Source organism: Gopherus evgoodei, chromosome 14 (genome assembly GCF_007399415.2).
Source record: "Gopherus evgoodei ecotype Sinaloan lineage chromosome 14, rGopEvg1_v1.p, whole genome shotgun sequence".
NCBI lineage: Eukaryota > Metazoa > Chordata > Testudines > Testudinidae > Gopherus > Gopherus evgoodei.
The window spans coordinates 14,681,949-14,709,260 of record NC_044335.1 but is presented as its reverse complement, the minus strand read 5'-3'; the positions used below and the strand labels follow the sequence as shown (position 1 = coordinate 14,709,260).

Genomic DNA, 27,312 nt, shown 5'->3' with positions numbered 1-27,312 from the left:
CTCCAGGCTTTCCATGGACTTCTCCTTCACTGAGGATAAAAGCCAAGATCCTCAAACATGTTTAGGCACTTAATTCACATTGTCACTTTTCTGAAATCAAGGAGTCCTGTGGCACCTTATAAACTAACAGACCCACTTTGTATTCATCCACAAAAGCTTATGCGCCAATACGTCTATTAGTCTATAAGGTACCACAGGACACTCTGCCGCTTTTTACAGATTCAGACTAACATGGCTACCCCTATGATAATTGATTTCAGAGGGAGTTAGGCACTTAAATACCTTTATAACTCATCAGATTTCCAACTCGTTGTCTTCCCCCACCCCCGCCCCCATACACTCAAATCCAGTTTCAGGGGTGCTAAGCACAAGCAGCATCCCTTTACTTCAACTGGAATTGAGAGTGCTCAGCACTTCAACAACAAAAATACCACCACCACACAGGCCTCAAGTTGTTTCAGAAGGCATTTGTCCTCAGTGACAACTAAGTCCACAGCAAGTCTGAAGCTTTAAAGATCACCGTTTATCTGAATTACCTATGAAGAGTTCCTGATCTCTTCCATCCACTGTTAAGAATGCATTGCATAGAGTATAAATCTAGGAGAGGTAATCAAGTGGAGGCAACTGAAGGGGAAGCATGGGCTTCTTTTGCCATCTTTCTAGAAAAAGACAGCTAAATAGACGTTCAAATTAGTTGTCTGGAATCTTGTATTCAACTGACCTTTGATCATTTGACTCTCCAGCATCATTCAAGTGAACATTAAAATATTCTGAAGTTTTTAAAACAAAACAAAAAAGACAAAAAGGCAGATTTGCAAAACACCAAAGATATATTTACATCCACATGTAATAACATACTCAACTAAAGTGAAATACATTATAAATTAAAATGAGTAATGTGTGTGTCTACTGCTTGACAACTTAAGGTTTCAACAATTTTTTTTTAAAAAATCAGACAAAATGGAATGAAATAAATATTACAAAACAAAATCAACAACTTGTACCTCTATATATGCACTGTTCTCTCCAAAGAAACATAAAAACCAGTAGTATCCCAATAGTTAATACTGATGGACAAAAGTGTACTTTGAAGTACAGGGTTGTAACTCCATGAAATGGGCAAATCTTTGGGTACATTGTTTTCTAATCCATTCCCAAGAGATTTGGGAAGAGGCCAAAAAATAAAAACTTGAAGGAAAAAAAAAAAAAAAGTGTACCAGCATGAAAAAGATTCTTTTAAAGACAGATTTGGCAATTCAGATTTTGTTTTTAATGCAGCCCTGTGGAATTTTTAATTACATATCCGCTTAAGATGTATAAAGACAGTTACAGCATGCATTCTATAAGACTCATTGAAAGATCAGACAAAAATAGATTAGCCATCTTCCAAGTGAATTCATCTTCAAAAAAATAAGCTATAAAAGTGCAAAACTAGGAAAACAATATAGATTATGTACATATGGCTCAGCTTATGAACAGGAAAAAAGTAAATAGTGTACAATTTCCTGATACACAGCACTTCATTACATTGCCAGTTTACAGAGACATTAAAATTAGATTCCATTTAAACTACAGGAACTAGCCACACAACTAGAATGTCTCAAGTTGCATAATGAAAACAAGAATTTCTATGCTTGGCTATTTTACAATTGCTATATGAGGGGCAAAGAGCAAAATGAACAGTGCAAAAAAAATTTTTTTTTAAACTAAGATATATGGAAGTCAAAACTAGGTACAGAAGAATCAAGTCTCAATTACAGGCTTTATGTAGAAACAAAGTCAAAATATGCAACAGCTCAACTGGCTGATATCTGGCTATCCTCCTGTAAATTTAATTGCATGTGCATTAGAAAAAACTCTTGCTGTCTTCATAAAAATACAAGAACAAAGTTCTCCCATAGCAGACTGTTCCTTAGTATACTTCCAACACTCCAGTTTGTAATTAAGATGCTAGAGGGATATCAAGAAGCTTCTGAGCACAGTCAAGTAGACCAAGCCATGATAAGCCACATCCCCTTAAGAAAACTTTGTAGTTCCCTATGTTTTTATTGTAAGCCTGTTACATATGTTATTTTTGAGTCTGGACCAAATGACGCAGAAATAAAGATACTATGTTGTTCCTAAGTGAAAGTGTGTATTACATTTGGTAAAAACCTAAAAACACTTGAAGTATTCAAATATTTCCTGTTTGTCCCACGAGTCCTCTGTACACTCTGCTATTAAGAGTTTAACTGTTGGTGGAGAGTTCATCTATGAGACTATGAACTTAACATAAAGGAGAGAATTCTGACTGTCCCAGGAACACTATGAAAGATCTTGCACAGGATAGTGACAAGAACTGCTTCTCTCTCTTGCTTTTTAAAGGTAAGATGCTGGAAACATCAATTCAACAGAAGCAAAGTTTGCTTCAACAAATTATGGTCCTAGTATGTGCAAGATTGAACAGCCAAGAGTTAGCACCTTAGCTAGGATGATCACAATACTTCTAAACTGAACAATTTAATGTCATAGTTTTTAAATAACTTTTTCAAATGATCTAACAGTTATAGCAGAAAAATGCAATACGAGAAACTGCCACCTGTATGAAAAAGGAACAGTATTTAAATCAACATGCTTAGATATTTACAGAGAATTTACCTGAGGTGCAAGAATTATATACTATTTCAAACAGGATCTCTTTTCAGCAGTGCTCAAGTATGTAAAAATATAATTCCTACCAAATATTTGGTCAATTAATTCTAAAGAAAAATATTATTCAAGACCAACATTGAGATACACATTCTCCACACCTTTATAACCCAACTGTTCAGACTACAATTTTTTATGGCTATTTGGTACAAATGTTAACAGAACCAATATTATAAAACTGTAGTGTTTTTATATACAGTACAATCACAGCTTAGTTCAGTAGCTTTCACCATTCATTTCTCTCAAGGGATGAACTGCAAGTAATAACTCCATAAAATATGGATTTGCGTCCTCAGACCTAGAACAAACCAAAAATAGTTGTGCTATAAACTGTAATAAAATTCAAATACAGCTAGAGAAAGATCTTTAAATATTAAAATTGAAATTATATATACACACACATTTTTAATAGGCATATTTAGACATTAATGTTTTCATATGAAGTATGGCATCTATTTGGTAGACTAAATTGTCAATTAAAGCAACTTTTCAAAAAACATTCAAACCATGAACAGAAATAGGAGGAAATAGTTAAAGACAGACAGATATCCAAGCTGGAGAGAGGTGGGGAAACTTGACTGGGAGGCATTTAGCAAAAAGTCAGATGAGACTAGGGTGACTACATGTTCCGATTTTATAGGGACAGTCCTGATATTTGGGTCTCTCTTGTATAAGCTCCTATTACCCCCCACTCCCGTTTCGATTTTTCACATTTGCTGTCTGGTCACCGTAGACGAGGCCCAAAGAACAGTACTACAGCAAAACAATCTAACATGCTGTAGATATAAAAGCTTTGCTTTATGGACCAGAAAGGTGATAGTTCAGATCTGTGGAGCACGTAGAACTATATGTAAATTATTGCATAGGTGTGGACACTTCAGCATTCAAGCAGCATCTACCTGAACTGGAAGGAATTTCAGAAAGAGGAACAAAAGTGGTTAGAGAGACTAGAAAGAATGAATACATAAATCAGAAGTAAAAACTGGATACAGAACTGTTTATGTATAGTCTTTTCTAGGGTGTTCATCAGCTGAGCATCCGAACACATCAAAAACAGTTACCTTATCCTAAACAGCGAGAGGGAAGAACTATCCTGGATTATAGTGATTTGAAACAAAGCTAGATTATGTGACTTGACCAAGGTTACACAGAAGCCTCAACTCCAGAGTTACAGCTGACTGCATTGACTATAAGACTCCCCTCTGCCTCTCTTGGAGAAACAAAATGACTAATAAGATTGTATAACTCCAAGCACATAATACATGAAGTGTCAGTGTCAAGGAGCTGAAGATCAGGAAGTGTTTCCTGAAGAATGATGCACAGGATGCCATGCAATCTCTACCCAGAAAAATAGTTAAAGTTTAATTCAAGCTGTGGCAATTTAGTTATTTCACACCATCTTGTGAATATTAAAAAATGCAGTGCAATGAACAATCCCATACTGGCAGGGACGTTTGTTTGACATGATAGCTTAGATACCAAGTTTAGAGAGCAAGTTTTCATAAGTGCATGAATGCTAACTAATGCCAGCTGCTTCCTCATTTGTAATTGTCAATTCTCCTTGTAGTTTTTTTAAAACTTACATTTTAACTTTGAGTAGATCCTTCCCTTGAACACTTAATAGACTGATATTGTAACCCTTTAATCTAGTTTAATAGATTTAAATTTAAATATTGTTAATGATTCCATTTGTTTTGGAAAACAAGCCCCTTCAGATTTACTATCAAAAGGTAAAGGTTCTAAACCAAGTCATTTGGACTTTTCAAAATACAATCCTAAAACACTGAAAGTGATATTTAGTTCATTTTTCATAGTAAAAGGGAACTTTTATTCTTCTTACTGACCTAATTTACACTTTTTTTCATAACTTCTAATAATTCCATGCACCAATATATTTGATGCCAGATTTAACAAATATGAAAAGTAAAACCATTTAATTAACAGGATTGTTTACCATTTCTTGAAGTAAATAATCAAGTTTTCTTGTCATTTGGTCGAAAACGTGCATTGCCAATAAAACTCTCATAACTTCGCTTTTGTAGCATGCTGTTAGCTAAGTGTTGGTATGACACCGGCCTTTTTCCTGATAAAGTAAATTTTAAGAGGCATTAACAAGATTAGTTGGAAAACAAGGCTCATCATACAATTTAATAAATACCCTTTTCATTTGCGAGTGAAGTGATTTTACAGTGCCTTTCACCCAATGATTCAAAAGTGCTTTACACAAACTACTTATGTACATACACGTTGCCACTGAAGTTCAGACAGCTATGGAGCGGGGGACTGCAATCAAACAAATGCACAGCACAACAATTTTAGAGGTACAATAAAGACATATTGCAGAAGAACAATCCTAAAAAAGTGGAACGGAATTTTAGGCATCTAAGAAAAAAAATAAAAGCTTCAACTATTAGGGCCTTATATGAAACATCACTCCCATATACAGATAAAGGTTCCATCAGCCTTTCTTTATACTTAAAAGTTTTCCTCTTACACAGATCGACAACGTGTAAGCACAATGTAATGCAGTCTGTACATGATTTACTAAAAGAACAGTGTACTAGTCAAAGTGAATACTTCCAATGAACTAGAATCCACATTGCCTTATGTCTATCACAATAACTTTTATTGGGCTTGCATTGTAACCTATTTTACAGGCACGTTCAATTTAATTTATTTTCAAACTGAACAAGTCATCTGTCTAAATGCAGTGGTGCTAGGTACAGGATTTCTACCTCCTCTATATGCTTCATATGCAACACTTTCAAATAGAAGTTTTTGATAATTTAATATGCCATGGTAACAGGTTGCATTTCAAGTTTAAGTTTCTTTTCAATGTGGTACGTGTACAGAAAGTTTATACTTGTTTGTTTTAAATCTGTGTGTGTGTATTTACAATAGACAGATCTTATCATGCTGTTACCAAGATATTATTGTGCTTATTGATTTAATTACTAAAAGGATCACTTAAGATTTCTAAATACAGGTTTACATCAATGCTTGGTCATATTAAATCTTATTAGCTTATGTCAAAAACATTGCATAAAACTTAGAAAAAGGTCATGTCTGTTTCAAGAACCAATACTCCATTAGGATACAAAAGCTCAACTACTGTCTATATTCCATGAAAGCCTTAAATGCAGTGTGAAAAAAACAGTAAGGCTTTAGTTACATTAAAATGGCAAAGAAATTAATATTTCAACATAATCTACAAAATTGCTGGAATATGCCTAAGCAATTGTCTTCAGTTTTCAATCTCTGCCAGATCAGCCAGCCAACAGGTTACCCTTGATAGTGTGTTGCCACTGCAAAGGATGACTAATTTGAGAGTAACACAAACTGAATGGTTTCAGAATATTTCTGTCTCTTCAGGGCAATGCAAACTGGCACAGTTTACAAGCAATAAACATGGTTTAATCAAGTTTGCCAAGTGGAACATATTCTCATGACAATTTGATCCAGCATTTAACGTGATATAACATGTTCATAGGACCTAAATAATGTTTACACAAGACAACACAGGCCATAAAAAGGGGTTTATCATCATGTTTTAGATGATCATCAGGGAGAAATAAGGGTACCAAAACTTGTAGCTGTACACCTGCAACTATTTGCATATGCTGTCTTATAAAACATATCCCTTAAGAGTTGCTAGTTGTTACTACTTTTAGTTATACCTACATACTTATAATGGGTAAGAAAGTTTCTCTGTAACTTATACCACAGAGGAAAAACATTAGACTTCTTTTCAATCTCCAGCCTGTCCCCATTAAGTATCTAATACTAAGCACAATTTGCCTGTCTCCTCTTCCCAACTCCCCGCCTTCCCTCACACAAAACACAAATCCACCTAAATTTACTCATGTATAGGGCAACATCAAGAGGATTATCTGAAAGTTGGAGGATAATGGGACATGTCAATGAGATGACAGTTTGCAAGAGTTTTAATTATTATTTTTGAAGGTCATCTCAAAAATTTATTAGCCTAGAAAGTCTATCTTTGGTTTCTACCTACTTCTAAGGCCTTCTTCAATGTCGTATCTAATTGAGGCCATGTATGGGGAAAAACGGTGGTTTAGATACTAAGAAGAAACTGCAGAACTTATTTGATGAAGTTTAAATTCTCACCTGCAAGCTACAGACCTCACTGCCTACAGGTGCAGACATCTGCACCTGTAGGACTGTTCCTACAGACATTATAATACACACTGCAGCATGTGGCAATTATGTTGCCCACAAGCTCAGATTTCAGAAGCAGAATTTTCTTCAGATGCCATAAAGATTTAACATAGGAAGAGGTCTAGGTCTGCAGATGTTTTTAAGAAGCATAAAGGAAAGAGAAAATCCAGGTGAACGCCAAGGTAGGCATTATATAGAGAGTGTCTCATGCTTGTGTGAATGAGTTCAACCTACAGAAGCAACAAAGGAGTTTGTTGCATTCCCACCCCTGCAAGCTCCCATCCCTTTATTTTCAGGGACTCCCTGCAATTCCCTCATTTCCCTTTGTCTCTGGCTGTGTCTCTCTCCCTTCCATAACTTCTACTGGCATACCATTGTACCCATTCTGTCATGTGGCCTCCCTTTCCATCCTCCACTCCACGTCACCATTCTTATTAATCTCTGACAGAAAAAGAGCCATTCAGGTTGTCAATATTTTAAAAATTCTACTGAGAGGACTGGCAGACCTGAGAGATATAGATATATGTGTGCGTGCATGCTAACTAAATGCAAGCAAGGGGCTCAGTGTGCATTCCCCTCTTGGTTTACACCAAAAAAAAAAAAAAATCAATAGGGTTCTACTCATTAATGCTTAGACTATTTCTTGAAATCCTGGATTATTGGTTGCAGGACCTTCTTTTGCATGGCCAATAACGGCTTCAAGATCTCCAGAAGGCCGTTCTTTGGGCTGAAGGACAGACCATCAGTTTCTTCTGAGCATGTAAACTGCACATTACTCACAATAAACAGTTTAACCAAAAGATGAAAGACCGAGACCATTTCAAAAAGTTTATAAATTTGACTAGTGGATGGCTATTTCTGTGTCTAGCTGTCAGTTGGTCAAAGAAGTTACAGGTTCTATCACTGCAGCCAATGCTGTCTTGTGTTTTACTGAAAATACATAATAGTAGCAAATTAATGTTTACAGACAGATAATGTCCACATCAAATTAAGACTTAAATGCTTTCTAAAAGCAAACTCCCACATTAAAAAACTTCAGTGCTCAGCTAAAGGTAAGATTTTATCAGTAACTTTTGCTAAGAGACAAGTTACTTAAAATATTTTGATTTTTTTTTCAAAAAGCCCATCCATCAGATAATTTCCTCCCTTTATTGTTATTTATACAAGAATGAAAACATACAACCTTCCAACCCAGAGACAACCCATACCAAACTCATCATCTATTTCATATGTCTCCAAAGCAAGTCACATACCCTAGCACCCAATGTTAATACATTCAAGGCCTGGGCTATGCTTAAAAATTAGATCAACCTAGCTAAGTTGCTCAGGACTGTGAAAAATTTCATGCCCTGAGTAACATAGTTAGGTCAACTTAATGGAAGAATCCTTTTTCAACCTAGCTACTGCTTCTCAGACATGTGCATTAGCTACGTTGATCGAAAAATCCCTTCCATCAATGTTCTGTAGACATATTTAACACTTAGCTGTGCTGTTGTGGCCTACACAAGGCTGAGGACACTGTTCATGTAACCAGGAACCAAATACAATTTCAAGCACTCAGAAATGAATGAGATATTGCATTCCACCTCTCATCCATCATGTGATAAATAAAAATGTCATTCTTCCTCCAATATTCCCACTAGTGAAGACTAAGTTTACACATCTCCACCCAAAACACCAACACCAACTATACCTTTCAACTTCCAAATGCAGGCTTAATATCTTGCCATCAACAAATCTTCTATGACCCAAAGTGGTGTTGCACTATTGATTACCCACCACAATAATGTATTGCCTTATTTTCACAGAGAACAAGTTGCTGGCAAAGTTTGAGAAGAACTTAGCATGCATGCCTCAGTGGAGCTCAATGGGTTATGAGGCATAATTAAAGATAAGAAATTCTTTAGCTGTCTAACATTGAGACCGTTTTAGTAAAATGCAATTGATATATTTAAGCTGCAAAGATATCTTACAAATCGTATGTCAGTCTATAAGTAGAAAGCCACCGAGTTCTACATAGTACAGCATTTCAACTTTAGTGGCTGTGTTAGACTGCAGCGCAAGAGTAAAAATGAAAATAGGAATAGCAAGATCCCATCTTCACCTAAGTTCAAGTTTTTTTCCTCATAACTAAATTTAGTCTCTTAAATCCGTGTTGACCTCAGTGGGAGCTCTCAGATGTTCAACATTTTCTAAAATTAGGAAGGAGCTTAAAAATGGATTCATGCATTTAGCTTTAGGCGCCTGGTTTTAAAAATCTTGGCTAAGAGTGAAATGAAGTTCCTACAGTAAAATGTTAATACTATTGATTAGTGATGGGACTTTTCAATTTGAATATTAAACAGACAATACATCCTAATGAAGTGTTCGGCTTCTATTAAAATTAATTACACATTAATGTAACCCACTGACGTTTTTAGTTCAGATGTATACTATATAGGTTTAAGGCAGACCTGCAGTAAGTTTTACAGGATTTAATATATTTTGAAGGTTGGGCATTTTTTAAAATGCTCTCTTTGGAAGAAATTCTATTAACATTCCATGGGGTCCAAGGTTTCTTTGCAAGAGATGCTAAATGTTTAACATTATCATTCTTTAATGTACTCTAGAAACATTAACTGACCCACTGCAATGAAGGTTGGGAGTATTAACAGTAGTACATATTTGACATCAAAGAATCAGAGTAGCAGTCATAGTAACAACTAACCTTTTAGAAAACTTCTGCTTCCTGCAACAGATGTTTGTTGCAACATTTAAAAATCTGAATACTTGCTATGACCTCAAATTTATCAGAAGCCATTGATAAGATAATAAAATGCTGACAAACCATCATTTGCATCACTAGTATCTACTGGTGTGGAGATATTTAAATGCACAAAAACTATCCAATTTGAATCATTTATCTTAAAATTAGAGAAAAAAATTAAGTTTTAGCACAGTTATAGTTGAGTATATACAGAGAAAATACAGTACCTTCTATTGGAGAGCTGGTAGCTTGGCCATTGCTAGGTCCAAAAGAACCATAAAGTGGTCCAGGGCTATACGGCTCATAGGTTTTCAGAATAGTCAGTACATTTCGGGAATCAACTTCATCTGAATTCAGAAGCCCTTGTTTGGTTGGCAAAACAGAGGATGCAGGTTTGGCACGTGAACATTCCTGAGGTAACAGATTTGCATATCTGTTTGCAACACGAGATCTGCTCATGTCGTATCTTCTGTAATTAACTCTTGCAGAGTCAATGTGTTCAAGAGCTAACAGATTAGGTTTCACTCTTTTAGAAGATGGTTCACCAAATTCTAAGTTTATGTGACCCGCAGATCTATTGCAGAGATATTCTCTTCCTCGATTACTGAACCAGGCAGATTCATTAAGGGGAGAATCATAGGAGCTATTGATACTGCTACTGACTACAACAGGTTGAGAAACTGATATATTTAGAGTTTTTGCTTTAGGTTCACCTTTTTTTACTCTATCCATTACTGAAGAAATGCTAGGATTTGAGTGCAAATCTTGCTGTGGTTGCTGACAGCTACTCGCCTGAGCTCCAATGCTTTGTGGTTTGTAAGACTTCAAGTTACTTGGTGTTGAACTGCTGGAATCTACCATTGAAAAAACAGGGACTTTGCTCCGTAGAGGGGGACACTGTTTAGCCTTCTCTGTATGCAACGGTTTTGGTTGCATAGATAGGGAAGCCTTACTTTTATTAGGGTTAAGAGACAGGGGAAGCACATCTTTACCAAGAAGAGCTGGTGGGCATCCAGTACGCCTGGCTTTAGCCAAAGCCTTGTTTCTGTAACCATTTTTGTTAACAGTGTCAGGGTTGTATTTATGCATCAATCTCTGGTGTATCATTAGGACTTCTGGATAAAATGTTCTATAAGTACAAAATGGGCAGGTGCTGGTTGCTAACAAGCCTCTAGCAGTTGAGATCACTGAACATTCTTGCACTGTCCCAGTAGATAAATTTAACGGCTTTTCTTGAGAGCCCACTATATGCTTGTTTGCACATTTTTCGGTGCTCTCTCTCATTTCTTCCATGTTATTTTTGTCCTTTAAGGCACCAATCAACTGGATATCATCTCCTTCCAATGTCACTAAAGCATCTCTCTCTTTTTTATCAATGGGATCATTTGCCTGCGATTCCATTAATTCTTCCTCTGCTTTTAGCTTTTCCAGGTAAGGAGCACCTGAGTTCTCATTCATTTGATTTGAGCTATTACCAACTGCACTCTTCTTTGAGTCCTGAGTATCATTTTTCATGGTCAAGATAACTGGACAACTCAATATGCTCTGAAAGGAAGAAAATATCTCTTTTTGTTGCTTTACAGGTGGGCAGCCCTTTGCATCTTTGGCACCATCAATAAACCTTTTCAAGTTTTTGATTTCTTGAGCACCGTCAGTGGCTGACAGGAGGTCCATCTCCTGACTCTGTAACAAAACTTTGCTGTCACTTTTCACATCTGTTGCAACATCGGCCTGCTTCTCCTTGTGATGCCTCTCTAAGTGATACCTCAATGATGTTTTTTGGGCTGCTGCATACTCACAAAATTCACATTTGTATGGTTTTTCACCTGAAACACAGTTTCATCGGAGAATAAATTTGATGCATATTGATTTAAAATCTTCAACATAATTAAATGATTCAGTGGGTTTTAGAATTCACAAGACTAAAAAGATATAGGTGATCTTTTCTCCTCCCCCTGCTCAAAACAGACACCCTTCTTATGCAGATCCCAAATTGATCTATGACCCCTAAGAACTATACCTAGTGGGTTTTTGTGGGTGTTTTTTGTTTTTGGTGTTAGCTACAGTGACATCTTCTGGCTAGGATGAGAGTTTTTCCTACATGTTCAGAAGGTGTAAGGAGGGCAGTTAGCAATCTGTTGAGCACAGATAAAAGAAGGAAGGATAATTAAAGGGACCCCGGTTGATCAATTGCAGCCACGTGTTGGCGTGGCCAAAAACAACAACATGGGCTGGTCAGCAAATGGGAATACACATTTGGCTAATATTAAACAGTGCTTTGAGGGGAAAAACATAGGAACAATTACATTCATTAAAATACACGGACTCAGACAGTATCTTTGGAGGGGAAGTACAGGTGAGGTATGGAAAAGAAGCTTTACTGAAGACAGGGACACCAGTCTCTTGACACTGCAGCAGTGGCATACACATACTTGGAAGTTATATTCTGAATTTTTAAAAGCAGTTTGATAATTAGACAGGGTTAAACAAGGGTGAAAAGCAGGATGTGTGTCACAAATCGAAGTGTAGCAGAGACATAAGAGTCTAGTGTGATATTTGTCTAATTTACAGTAGATTTGAGTTTAGGAAATTAAAATAAATACACATAGCTGTTTAAGGCTATGTTTCATTTACAGTTCAATTGCAACATTGGATATTTTAGAATTTAGATCTTAATTTCAGCAATTTTGTAGATAGTTTTATTCTGTCCTTAACAGGAATCTAAAGTTCCCTCTGATCTGGATTAAGCAGACCTTCTCCTAAAGAATTTAAAATCCTTTACCTGTATGAGTTCTGAGATGAATATTGAGGTAATAATTTGAGCGGAAATATTTTCCACAATAGCTGCATTCTCTGGACGCCCCAAGGTTTTTAACTCTTGCTCTTTCCAAGCCATCTTCATTTTTATCTTTGTAAGAAAACAAAACAAAACACGTAAACCTATATTATGAGGAGTAAATGCAAATTTGGGCTCCATGTGTTTCAATCTCAAAAGCACAAGCATTTACTAGAAGTCACCTGCCCCCCATTTAATTAGAGAATGCTAACGCCAAATATAAATCTACAAAAACCCCTCTGATCTACATTGCTACACACCTGCTAACTGTCAAGAAAGTTTTAAGAGACTTCGTTGTGCATCACATAGTATTGTGGTTTCTGACTGATGAAAGATCCATTGGGATTGAAACAAAATGCAAAGCTAGGCCTTAAGAGTTGAACAAATACACTTCATTAACTTTAGTCACTTATGCCTCCCATTGTGTATGCCATATCTTATAAATCCTTTATGGGTCACAAACAGACCAAATGTTTTCTTTAAGATAGGAATTTAAACTAGAAAAGATAAGACACAGACTTGTAGTACACTGCTGCAGAAATTAATTTGCACTAAATCAATGGAATATCGTGCCTGTGGGAGACCATTTTAGTATCAACAGGTCTTGGTAAAATGGTCTTCATTTTTGTCCCTGGGAACTATCAATACTTAAGCTGAGAACTGGCAAACATACTGGGGTAAGGAAGTGACATGACTAGTGTTTCACAGAATTTAACATTTTTTTCCAAGTTCGCAATTAGAGAAACTTTTCTCTTTTTGTAAGTGTAAGCACCACTAGAGGGTAGCAAGTGCAGCATGATGTCCAACAAGGAAGAGGAGAAAGCTGACTTTGACTTTTATAGTAGTCATGAATACAACCATTTTTTTTTTTTTTAAAAGCAGGTCGCACTGAGAATATTGTTGAGGACAGCAACTGTCATTCTGGTCAAAATGGACTAGAAACGATTTTGTTTATTTGTTTTTTTTTTTTAAAGTAAATCCATCCTTTTACTTGGTTAATCACTGTTTGTCAAATACTGAAGTGGCTTAAAATGGCTCAAAATTTTTTAAAGTGACATTTAGGAGAAAATTTTGTGATAGTTTTAAACACACCCATACAAACTGATATATTGCATTGGAACTATGACTCAGCATCTCATGATAACTATTTTATGCAGGAAGATAACAGCAACCAAGAAGGATCAACAACAAAAAGTACATTTAGCATTTCTTAATTCAATCAGTATCACAACAGCCAAACTAAGGGTTATACATTTGTAAAATTGGAAAAAATGCAATGATGTGTGCCAGGACATTCTGTACATTGTGTCTTGAGGTTACGCAAGTATCCTCTCTTTAAATGCGGACAAAAAGTAGGTCACATGCAAAATGAAGGTGCAAGACCACAGTTAAATTCAAACCAGTTAAAATACTATCTTTGCTACCTTTTTTGTAAAACCCTAATCCCCTATACATGTTAACTCTAGAGTAATTGTTCAAGTTTTAATGTTCCATTATTCCTGTCCTACACAGGATTAGAACTTTGAATCTCAGCAGTAACGAACAGTTTGATCCTGACTGCTCTGGCCAAGGAAACTGTATTAGCATTTTTCTCCCAAGTAATGTATTCAGGCATACCTGTCTCTTAGTCAATTCACATGCCAATAGCTTGCCTGCCTTTCCTCTTTCTGGTAACTTAAGGCTGTTGGTCCCAAACATTGAATTTTTCTAACTTCACATCATTCAAGGGAATATGATACATACAAGAGCAGCGACCAAATTGTTTAGAGTTAATTATTTAGTTTTTAAAGTTCTAATATCTGCAGATACTAAACACTAGACTGTTCTGCCTGCCTCCACAATAGAGGCAGAAAATGAAGAAAACTTTTTTACAATATTTCTCCAGATTATGCAGGGCCATATGGGGAAGAAAAACTGGAAATATTGGTCCATAAGCTAAATTACTACTTAATTGGCATTACAGAGACTGGGCGAGAAATCTCATGGCTGGAATATTGACAGAGGTGTATACGTTCTTCAGGAAGGATGGGCAGGGGAAAAAAGGAAAAAGTGTTACATTAGACATGAGAAATATACACTTGTTCATAGGTCCAGAAAGAACCAATCTGAAGAAAATAAAAGGAGAAAACAAAAACGAAACACAAAAAGAGGGGCTATGTCATGGTCAGAGTCTAGTATAGACCACCCAATCAGGAGGAGGAGGAGATGGTGGTGGTGGTGGTGGTATAGGTAACATTTCTAGAACAATCAACAGAAATATCCAAAAAACACTAGACCTGATAATAAGGGAGGACAAATTGCCCAGACATCTTTTGGAAAAGTCAAATGTCAAAATACAAAACGCCCAGGCAGGGCTGCCAAGAGGATTCAGGGGGCCTGGCGCAAAGCAATTTCAGGGGCCCCTTCCATTAAAAAAAAGTTGCAATACTATATTCTCATGGGGGCCCCTGTGGCGCCAGGGCCTGGGGCAAATTGCCCTATTTCCCCCCCCCCCCAGGCAGCCCTGCGTCCAGGACATTCTTGGACAATTTTTTGTTTCAAAAGGTGGAAGTAGTAGTTAAGTAGACTTAATCCTGACTAACAAGGAAGAATTGGCTGTAAAGCTGAAGGTGAAGGCAATTTGAGTGAAAGTGATCATGAAATTATTGATTCTAAGGAAAGGAAGGAGTGAGAGCACCAAAATAAGGACAATGAACTTAAAAACAAAACTAACAAGCCCAGAGAACTGGTAGTTAAGGTCCCGTGAGAAGAAAATCTAAGGGGAAAAAGAAGTTCAGGAGAAACTGCCAGCTCTCAAAGTGACAGACACACAAAAGCAAACTATTCCTACATGGAGGAAAGAGGCCATCAAGACTCCATTAGGACCTTTTTAAACATGGGGAGTGGGGGAAGGAATCCTACAAAAAGTGGAAACATGGGCACATCATTTAGGGTGTGTACAAAAGAACAGTACAAGGATGTAGGGACAAAAAAAATCAGAAAGATTAAGGCACAACAACGTAAGTTATACCTAGCAAGAGACACAAAAAGCAATAAGAAATGCCACACACACATAAGTAACAAGAGAACGACGAAGGAAAGTGTAGGTCCTATACTTAGCAGGGAAGGAAAGCAAACAACAGATGACATTGAGATGGCTGAGGTGTTCCTATTTTCAGTCTTCACTAAAAGGGTAAATTGTGATCAGACACTTAACAGAATTAACATTAACAACAAGGGGGAAGGAACACAAGCTAAAATCGTATTCTTCAACCTGTTTTCCTAAATTAGATGCACTCAAGCTGACAGGGCCAGATTGAATGCACCCTGGAGTATGTCAGGAACTACCTCAAGGAATACTGGAACCATAAGCAATTATCTTTCAGAACTCATGGAGCACAGGTGATGTCCCAGAAGACTAAAGAAGGGCAAACGTAGTACCTATCTTTAAAATGGGTAACAGAGAACTTGGTAATTGTAGCTCAGTCAAGCCTATCTTCAGTACTGGAAAAGTTACTGGAACAAATGATTAAACAATTTGTAAGCACCTAAGGAATAACAGTGTTATAAGAAATGGCCAATATGGATTTGTCAAGAATAAATCATGCTAAGTCAATCTAGTTTCCTTCTTTGATAGGGTAACTGGCCTAGTAGATTAAGGAAGTTGTAGATGTGATATATCCTGAGTTTAGCAAGGCCATTGGCAGTGTAATGTGACATTCTCATGACCAAGAAAAATATGGTCTAGATGAAGTTACTAGAAGGTGGGTGAAAGGCCATACTCAAAGAGTAGTTGTCAATGGTTCACTGTCAGACAGGGGAAATGTATCAAGTTGGGTCCCATAGGGGTCTGTCTTGGGCATAGCACTACTCAAATATTTTCATTAATGACATGATAAAGCAGTACGCTTAATAAATTTGAGAATGACACCAGGGTAGGGTGACCAGATGTCCCAATTTTATCAGGACTGTCCCGATATTTACTTGTTTGTCCCACGTCCCAATCGATGTTCGGTCAGGACGCAAATTGTCCCGATATTTTGAACTCCGGCGCACAAGCAGAGGGGGTTTGTGCCTCCAACTCCACCCCGGCCCCGCCCAGACTCTACCCCCTCCCTTCCCTATTGGATCCCTCCCCAAATCCCCACCCTGGCCCCGCCTCTTCCCCAAGCATGCTGCATTCTTCCTCCTCCCTCCTAGGCTTGCATGAATCAGTTGTATGGCAGCGCAAGAAGAGGGAGGGAGGGAATAGGAGGACATGGCAGCCCGCTCAGGGGAGGCAGAGGTGAACTGGTGCAGTGGGGAGCAGGGCGGAGAGCTGCCAGTGAGTACTCAACCCCCACCAAATTTTTCCAGAGGCTTTTTTTTGGCTCTGCCAGCAACCACCCCACCCCCATGTCCCGATATTTCATGTCTCATCTGGTCACACTACACCAGGGTGAAAGAGGTTGCGAGCACTTTGGGGGACTAGATTAGAATTCAGAACAGCTCTGACAAATTGGAGAAGTGGTCTGAAATCAACAAGATGAAATTCAGCAAATACAAGCGCAAAGTATTACACTTAGAAAGGAAAAATCAAATGCATAACTATAAAATAGGGTTTAACCATCTAGTAGAAGCAGTAGTATGGCTGAAAAGAATGTGGGCATTACAGAGCATCACAAATGGACTCCGAGCCAACTATGTGATGTAGTTTCAAAAAAGGCTAATATTCTGGAGTGCATTAACAGGAGTGTTGTATGTAAGACACAGAAGGTAATTGTCCCTCTCAATTCAGTAGAAGTGAGGCCTCAGCTGGAATACTGTGTCCAGTTCTGGGCATCACACTTCAAGAAAGTTGTGAAGAAATTGCAGACACAATCCAGATGAGAGCAACAAAAAAATGAGAAGTTTAGAAAATCTGACCTATGATTAACGGTTAAAAAACTGGGTACGTTTAGTCTTGAGACAAGATGAGTGGGGACAGAGGATCCTGATAATTTTCTTCAAATATGTTAATGGCTGTTAAAAACAGGATAGCGATGAACTGTTCTCCATGTCCACTGAAGGTAGAACAAGTAATTGGCTTAAGCTGATTTAGGTTTGATGTGGAAAAAAAGACATGCTAACTATAGGGATAAACAAACACTGGAATAAGTTACAAAGGGAGGTTGTGGAATCCCCATCATTGCATGTTCTTAAAAACTGGACAGAAACTTCTCAGGGATGGTATAGATGGCCTCAAGGTCCCTTCTAGCCCTATATTTCTATGATTATTTTTCAAAAGAAAGTCACTATTTGGACTACAGTTGCCAAGCAGTTTCTCAAGAATGGAACCCAATAAAATTAAGCATTCTTGGAAATGGGGATAAGAAGAATGATGATACAATTTTAGTTCTCTTCCTGGATAGTACTTTTGGGGGCAGGGGAGGAAGAGACATGCTAACTTAAGCTTGTACACTACATTTCATTTCAAGTCTGCAATGACAACTAATTCGTTTATTGCCACAAAAATATTTAAAGAAGTCTTCACCAGTTATTTTAGTGATTTTTTCCCCCTAACCATTGCCTGCACTTGCTATTTAGTTTGGTAAACTAATTTACCGCCCTAATTTCCTAAACTCAAAGCATAAACACAAGGACATTAAATATTTTATGTACCTTAATGAGATGATCTCAAAGTGGTGATACAAACCCTCTAACATTTCATGTCTCTAGTCTTTGTTTATGATGGACAAATTAGGCAGATATTTAACATTTCCTTGCTTCATACAAGAAAAAAAATTAGATATCTATGCTATTTTAATCTAAAATGATCATATATACTTCTTACCCAAATGAAATGTGTCTGATAGTCCATCTTCAGATCCATCTTCAGAGCCTCCCTCTGTTCGGTCTACTACTCCATTTTCATGTAGGGTTACAATTAAGTCTGCACAGCAGGTTCTAGAAGTGGCTGAAGTCTCTGCATCAGTCCTCCTATCTCTCTTATGTACTCTTGAATGAAGAACTAGCTGGTGGTATGTTCTAAAGGCTTTGCCACACTCTGAGCAGTGTGTTGGTTTCTCTTTGTTTTGTGACAATTTAGGATCCACCTCCATAGAAGGCACTTCACCACTGGGATGTTTCAGTTTGTCTTGAGACAGGGTACCATTTCCTGGACAACTGCTATTTTTATTTACCTTTGACTTCCCAATATTTTCAGTCTGACTAACCTGGCTACCTTTATTTGTATTCCAAATTTCACCAAGCTCTTCTTTATCAGATGATGAATCATCATTGTCTGTACTTCCTTCTTGCCCTGGTTCTTTAATCTGTCCATGGCCAATAGCAACTTTACCTTTGGTTGCAAGCTGCCATGCTTGATATGTATTGAATGGATCCAATTCAGCTATCCATTTCACAGGTTTTTCTGATTTACTCTTTTCTGGAGTCACATTTGGTCTTAAGTTCAAAAATTGCAGAAATTCTTCTCTCTGAGCCACTCCTTTATTGGTTCCATCAGTGATTTGTGAGCTATCATTGGATGCTGACTCTTTGGTGTGCACTTTACTGTGCTCAATTAAGTTCTCTTTATTGAGAAATAGAAAACCACAAACCATGCAGATTTTGTAAGGTGATGTTACATTTTCAGTTACATGCTCCTGTATCACCTCATTTATTGTTATTGGGCTTTCAGAACCTTGTTGAAGCTTATTTCTTGAACCAGGTTTACCAGTATGAGTTCTCATGTGATTTTTGAGGAACCAAGGCTCTTTAAATCTTCTTCCACATACATTACACCAATATGTGAAAGAGTCCTTATGCTTTTTCATGTGAGTCTCAACATCAAAAGCTTCATCAAATGTTTGCCCACAAACCTCACAGCTAAATTCTTCATTGTCCTTTTCGTTGTTTTTTGATGATGGCAAGTCTGTTCTAACTTGACATTTATCAAGAGGACTAAGATATTCTGCTTCGACACGAAGAACTGCTGGTTCACAAAGCGTTGGTCTATGTTGAGTTAAGACATGCTTACCAAGTTCTTCAGGATGTTTAAAAGTCTGATCACAAAACATGCAATCCGAAGGCATACACCCCTCCGCTTGCATCAAGAACTTTTCTTGCACGTTTTTGTAAGAAATTGTGTTGGTCCCTTTTATCGGCATCGAGGCATCATTATTCTCCATCTGAGCACCAACAGTACTGGCTATCCCATCTGGTCCCTCCATATACACTAAAAGAGGTTGAGTTGGCATATTTCATGGGTTTCGTTCCCTAACATGTATTAATGCAATGTCTCAGGTCACAATAAGGACACTTGTAAGGTTCTCCTCACATATGCATGCAGATATGCTAGGCTAGAAGACTACCTCGTGGAAGTTCTTGCCACAGATGTCAAAGGAGACTGATTTTGATCTGTATTCATACACCATTAAAAGTATACCCATTGGTTTGTTTCCTTGAGCTACTTTTTCTGCTGTTTAAGTTCATTTAACATTGAAGAGTCTGTAGAAGTCATCAGTTGCACTTATTTCTCCCTTTGTAATATTTCAAATACTTCTGTTGTGCAGAACAGAGTCAAGAAGCGGCTCAGTAGAACAGAGAACTCCGGAACCTATAGAAACAGAACCACAACTAGTTTTTAAAATTAAAAAAAAAAAAATGAAACCAATAAGAGCTATTAATCATCACCTCTCAAAAATACACAGGTGAGTTTTATATTGAAGAAGCCTTTAGCACTCATTCAAAATACAAGCTATATTTCCAATGTTATAAAGAAGGGTTAGATTACATCTCTTCCCTGACCGACTAGGAGTAAGCCATATAATCTTGAACACCAACTCATTTTTTCCTGCTAATTTCTATACTAATTTGTTATATAAAAAGCATTTCACCCAGCTACATTTAAAAAAAAAACAAAAAAACAAAACACTCACCATGACCCATATTTCAGATTACAAGTCTGCTAAATCCATATTTCAGTGCATATATTAATGCATTTTTAAGTGATGCAACAAGCTGAGGTAGTTACACGTTAGTGCTGTGAAAACTCCCTTTCAGAGAGAGGGATACTGTAGAACTTTGGATTTTATCCTTATGGCCTATGGAAAGGAAGGAGGAGAATTCTAAACACTTTTCCAAGCTCAAATCAGCTTGAAATTATTTTCACATTACTGGCAGACAGTAAAATGTCAGTATAAATACCTGTACTAACAGCCTCATTAATGCCACTATTTAAAAATCTGTCACTCTAGTGAAAAAAATCTTAAAGAATTAGATTGTATACAAAAATGAACTAGGTATTAGTGTTTAAGTGCATAAACTGCACAGACACTTCATTTTGAATGACAAAAACCCCAACTTCTAAATGTAAACGCAAATGCTTCCAATTAAGAATTGCTTAAAATAATTAATGTTTTTAATCTCGTTTACCATTTAAATAGCATTTAAAATTTTTGATGTAACCAGTTATACTTACTGTACATTTGTAAGCATTACACACAAATTAAATCTATTCACTGCAATAAATCATCTTGTTTGGACAGTCAAAATAAAAATGATAAAGCAGAGTCCAAAGGACCCTGGTATGTGTGTGTGTTTTTGTTTAAGGAATTAACACACAGCACCTACTTATTTTGAAAGCACTGCTTTCTTCAGATTTTCAGATGTGTTAGGTTCTGGACTTATTTGTTTGCCTTAAACCTTGAAGTTTCTCAAGTTACCACTATTTATCAAGAATTTCCCGCAAGAGATTCAGAAATTACAACTTGAATTACTATGCTTCAAAGCAGTTAGTTTGTGTGTGGCACATTATTATGCCCCACATAATGTCAGTTCTCATTACGGTATTCTGAAAACAGTTTTTTTTATTTTACACTTCCAGTAGTTTATCTCGATGAGAAATGCGGTCAAATTTAGGTTGGGCTTAGCTAACACGCCATCTAAATCCAACCTAAATTTACCCTGGATGTAATCATTTTTTCCCGCAATGTACTTGACCCCTTCAGTGTTTTAGCACATGAAGTTTGTAAACATTCTTTACAGTGCCATCATTCATCTGAAAACCTCAAAAAACACTTTCATAAACCATGAGCCTTAACATACTCCTGTATGTAATTATACCTTTTTATAGACTGTGAAATTGAGCTAGAAAGATTAAGTTATTTGCCCACGATTGCTCCAGAGCCTCAAGTAGAATTCAGAGGTCCCAATTTTCAATCTATCACTGCCACGGGGCAACTCTTCCTGTCTAAATACAGTCTCGAAATTTTTGTAATAACTAAGCAGGTTGAACCTAGGACACAGTCAACTTAATTTAATTCTCTCTTTTCTGGGAGTGAACTTCAGCCATAAAGATTTCATTTATTATTTTGACTCTAGATAAATGTCAGGTTGACTAACCAATAGTGATATAGGACTGTTTTTTAGAAAATTCTGGTGCAGTATGCAAAATTTCACCATGGAGCTAAAATACTCAAGTATATTACAAACATATGAACTCACCAGTAACTTTTTATATTTCTACTTGTTGCTTTGTTCAGTGTCTTCAGTAATTGTATAAGCTGTATTTATATACTAGTGATGGATCCATGGTTTGCTGTTCAAGTTTATCATTTTTATGGTAAGGATGAGTGAATGTGTATGTTGCAATAGGAGAGGCATCGATTTGTGTGGATGTTAAGTGAGGAGTGTGTGTGTTTGGGGTAATTGTGTGTATTGGTTGTGTTGTGTAGCTCTGGGGGGTGGTGAATGAGGGGTGTGTGCTGTTACAAGGGGCAATTTTGTATGCTGCTTGTTTTGCAGGTGGTTGTGTTGATTTGTATCTAGGGGATTTGTGCAGGTGTCAACTGAGTGCATGGGTATGGCAGCTGAGCAAAGTAATTCACCATTTATGTAGTCTCCTTCTTACAACCAATGGGACTGTTGCATGCAAATTAGCTGTAGAATAAGGGCCTTTCGTGGGGTTAACCGCTATCACAGTGGTCTAAGATGCTTTGCATATTAAAGTTACCCGGTACAGGCCTTACTGCAACTGTATGCCACACAAGTGGAATTCAGAAGATAAAATGGTCAAGAACTTGAAAACTGGGTGGTAACAGACCATGAAATTCAATGATGATTCAACCTGGTGATATTCTGAACACACGCAAAAAAGGAAAAAGCTCTCAACCATGCTAGAAGCTGCTTCCATCACTTCACATGGGACTCAGACATTTTAGGCTTTGGAGTGACACCCAGATCAACATTCCTGGAATGTTATTAGATCACAGAATACCATTGTGTCCTGTGGCAGAGCTCAGATGTGATCTTTGTTGTATAGTGGAAGCTGCTTAAATGAAGGTATTTTATTGGTAAGACAGATGAATAGGCAGCTTTGAAAATCTGAGCAGCTAATGGCACAGTATCAGCAAGCCACTTAGGTAAGAGGGCTATCATCCAGGTGTGGATTTAAAAGAAAAAACAAAACACTGTTTAACCCTAACTCTTTAGTGAATGTTCAGGCAAAATATAGAAACTGGCCCATTTTAGAAAGAGTTGCTATTCATTAATACCAACATGCACAGTAAGTTCTTCTGAAGTGTATATGAGAGTCATTCTAAACAGCATCTGCCGCACACTGACGTATGTTCTAGGTCAAGCTGTCAGTGCCAGAGACGGTTAAGAACCTACTTCACCTAGACAATCTCAATTTGTTGTGCGGCAATGAAATTCTCTAGAAGCACTCAGTTACAGGGAAAGCATCTTTTCCATGTAGTTTCATCTATATGTCAGTTTAGCAAATATTCAGAAGGAGAGGGTCTTTCATCCATCAGTCCTTTGATTCTACTTGCAGTATACTACATAACTGAGAAATACCACCACGAAGCTAGTAACAGACCAAAACCTGCTTTCACCAACTACCAATTGTGAAAAATACTTTCTTGTAGAAACTGAAGGCCTCCATACCAAATTCCAGGGCCAAGTTTTGTTCTAACTCCCATCCAACAAGATAACCAAAAATTCCTTGCAGACTGAACCATTTAGAGACAATGAATTCTCTGGATGTGTTGGGAAATAGTGGATGAGTTTTGCAAGTTTCATGAACACATGTTTAATAATTCACTCTTCAGAGCCCAAGCTCCAATACTGCAAGCCCAAGTCTATAGGCTCAGACTCATTGTCATGGCACCTGGCTCCTTTGAAGATTTAAGATGTGATTTTTCAGAGTAATTTACACATTTAGGCCAGATTTTTAGAAGTTCTTAGCACCTAGTAGCTTCCATTTTTCTTAATGGGTACTTCCATGTGAGCACTTCTGAAAATCTGGTCATTACTAACCCTCAACACATCATTCTGAAGAAATACAGCATACTCTACTTTACTATTTCAGTGTCCGAAATATTTATCTACCATTAGGGCAATTATTGCTGTCAAAAGAGATGTGGTTCAATATGACAAGAGCTACTTTTGGTAAAAAGTCTCTCACCTGTAATTTTTAGATCATGAAATCTAGTTAGAGATCACATTCAGTTTTCCACCAAAAATGTTGACTCTTCCAGGTAGATTGAGAATTAGATTTAAACTACCAAAGTGAAGTAAACAGTAAATGTCAAAAAAATTGAAAGGTGGGCTTTAAAACAACAAGACTGAGTTTTCTGGCCGATACATTTCAGACTTCCTCCATCAGTCAGAAAGATCTTAAGAGTAGGGCACATCTTATGTTTCGAAATCAAGTATTAATAAATCAATACTAGACAAGAGATTAATTCAGATAAATAGCAGCATCAATTTCCTACTGAAATTAAGGAAATCCTTTCCCAAAGAAATCAGAATATTAAATTTATCAAATTATTAAATATAAGCGTACTTTTAAAATAAGTAAAACATTGTTTTACTCTATCTAGAACTGGCACACAACTCATGGTCCATGACACATTCAAAATACTATCATTTAATTTAGTTATACAATTACTACTTTTTACTCCTGTGAACACTACAGAGACAAAGACTGAGCTGGAATCCATTTTTGTTCAATCAACAAAATTATATGAACTCCAAATGCAAGGCCAATCCTGCAGCTATAACTGGGCAAAGCCATTGGAAACAAGGTTAACCCAAAGTAGAACCCAGTCTGCAGTAACATTAATACTTGTGATGATGGATGAAACAGAACAAGAATACAGTTTGAGTTTAACAGAACTAGCAGTTAGGAAAACATTTTTACTTCTAAACTGAAGTAAATTGGGAAGTCAGTGAGGGACAAACAAACATGTAAACAGATTTCAAGTACTTACTTTCAGAATAAGATTACATTGATACAACAGAACATTGATCACAAAAGTGCCAATAGCACAACCATTCTGAGGCAGAAACCCCAAATGGCTGACTCCAACAGTGGAAGCACCAAGAAGAAGAATTTACCACAAGTTAGCTCACAAGTGGTAAAATGCTACCGTGGCCAAGGCAGTTTGTAGTTTTCACCTGTGTTCACAGGGCATGGTAAACTGTTGTAAAGTTAGCAGGTTACAGCAGACAACAGTTTACCATGCCTGCAAACTCAGGTAAAAACTGCCTTGGCCACAGTAGGATTTTACCATTTGTGAGCTAATGTGTGATAAAAACAAAAACAAAACAAACTTTTTTTTTCCCTAGTGAAGATAAGGTCTTAGAGTAAAGGACCAAAAATGTTGTTTCACTGCATTGCAGCTCTTCAGAATCCTTTGGGCAGCAGTTAAACTGTCAACAATCACATTAGTTTAAAACTGATGCTACCTGGGGAAAACTATGAGCTACAGTGTAGATATGCACACGAATTGCTCTTGACTGGAATGCCAAAATGCAGACTACACTAGAAGTCTACACTAGATGCACTACATCGACACAGAAGCAGCTGTAGGATGTCTGGTGAAGACTCTCTATGCCTAGGGGAGAGAGCGCTCCTGTCCGTATAAGTTACTCAGTGCTTAGGTTGCTGTAACTTGCGTCACAAGTTATATCGACATAAAAGTGGTAGTTTAGACCTGCCCTAAGGAAAGGATACAGTAGCTAAGTTCTCTTCACTATTTCTGTTCCTCACTGCAGCCAAGGGGTTGGGGGAGAAGTGATACTGACCCATCAGCCTCACAGCAGTAGAAGTCTCTTGAGTGGGGAAATGGAAGCTTTTACTTTTGATAGCTGGGGGAGAAAAAAGTTACAAGTTTGAAAGCTGATAAATATGCATTTTCCTACCTCCGCAGCAGAGCAGCAAAGGGAATCTGGGCTTCTTGGCTTCCCTTCCCATCAGCTTGTGAACCCTGGTAAGTTTCTCAAGATCCAGTCAGAGCTCAAATGCCTTATAAACTGATATCCCCTCCATCACCCATCCATCCCAGAAGACAAGACATGCTAAGCAAGATTCTTGGAATGGTCTGTAAAAATGGAATGGACTGTAAAAATGAAAACATTTTTACAGTCCAAAAGCAGCAGCAAGTTACTCTCACCTGAAGGGTGCTCCCTCTTGAACTTGATCCCTTCAAAAGTCCACCAGAGCCTGAGTTCAGCAAACTTTAGTGTACAACACAATGCGTTCACTAAAAACCTGATTTGTTTGTCTAAGGGTGACATAAGTAATGCCCAGATTCTATGGTGATGAATATTCTAGGATTATGCCTATGAATGGCTGAGACCATTGTGTTTTCACTTCAGTTGCTGTTACCTAACCTAGAAACAACAACAAAAGCTGCTGCATAAAAAATGCATTAATTAAAAAGACATCCAAAGCATTCATGAAAGACTAGCAAAAAGGCTTGATTTCCTTTTATTAAATTACACAAATTATTTTATACTGTATTCAAAAAGGTTCTTTTAGAGATGACCTACTGGGACTAATTTTATTTCCCTTATTACTCCTTTCTGCTTCAAAATTCTCTAAGTCAACATGCTTTCCCCCTTACCCCAAGACACGTGTCAAATAAGACCATCCTTTGAGTTTCCAGTTATAGTTTAACACACACTAGAGATTAGGTGAAGAAAAGGAGGCATGATTATGTGCTTAGTACTAAAGCAGTTACTAGCACATTTTTGGTATACTATGCTACTAGTAAAGTTATGTATTGTTCAACATTATAACAAGTTAAAGCAGGAACAAAGACCTATTAAAGTTTTATTTATCCCACAAACATCGCAACATCTGTCTAAAAACCAAGAACATACCAGCACTTCCAGTTTTCCCAGTGGAGATAAAGGAGACTGCCTCAAATACAGTTAAAATTAACAGACCCTTAAATCCAAGAGCTGAATTCAAAGCTATTATTTCTTACATTTATTTGATATGCAGAACTTGTTTTGCTATGTTACTAGGGACCTAGAGGGCTTTGAAAGTCCTCAATATTGCCAGCATTGAACAAAAATCCTGTTAGTAATCAACTGAAGCAACTAATGTTTTTGGCACTACTGAAACAGTACCATTTATGTTGCTGGCTACTAATATGAATCCACAGATAAACTACTGATATCACCTGATTTTATCTCCAAGCTCTATCTTATTACAATTACCATATATACACGTTCATAAACTGAATATTTTTTGTAAAAAATGTGATGCACCGAAGAGCGGGAGTCAGCTTATAAACCGATCTACACCAAAAAATGATGATTTTAAACTATGGAATCACTGAATTGAATATATACTATATTGTCATGTTTACCTGGAGCGTCTGCAGGCATGGAGCCCTCAGCTCCCTGTGGCCACGTTTCGCAGTTCCCAGCCAATGGAGCTGCTTGGAGCCAAAGTTTGCCAACCCCTGAAATATAGGGTCGGCTTATGAAAGGTTTTTCTATTTTTACCTAACCATTGGGGGGTGGGGAGGAGAGCGCGGGGGTTGGCTTATAAATGAACGGGCTCATGAATAAGTAAATATGGTAATAGTTTAATAGCTATAACTTGGAGAGCCTAAACAGCCTA

General features: G+C 37.3%; 1 protein-coding gene across 6 annotated transcripts in view; it reads right to left on the bottom strand.

Annotated features, from left to right (window-relative positions):
- Positions 1-945: 945 nt before the first annotated feature.
- ZNF217 (zinc finger protein 217) overlaps positions 946-27,312 on the bottom strand; it is a 35,964-nt gene continuing 9,597 nt past the window's right edge. For 3 of the 6 annotated variants that reach the window (XM_030533160.1, XM_030533158.1, XM_030533159.1), the window contains 5 exons: positions 18,241-20,004; positions 12,396-12,521; positions 9,841-11,439; positions 4,643-4,771; positions 946-2,986 (listed from right to left, as the gene is read on the bottom strand). In XM_030533160.1, coding sequence (XP_030389020.1) covers positions 4,662-4,771; positions 9,841-11,439; positions 12,396-12,521; positions 18,241-19,645 — 3,240 coding nt within the window. In that variant the 5' untranslated portion in view covers positions 19,646-20,004 and the 3' untranslated portion in view covers positions 946-2,986; positions 4,643-4,661. Of the gene's footprint in view, positions 2,987-4,642; positions 4,772-9,840; positions 11,440-12,395; positions 12,522-18,240; positions 20,005-20,326; positions 20,468-21,893; positions 23,123-23,856; positions 23,943-27,312 lie in introns of those variants that run through there. The other 3 variants (XM_030533163.1, XM_030533162.1, XM_030533161.1) reach the window with 3 other exon arrangements.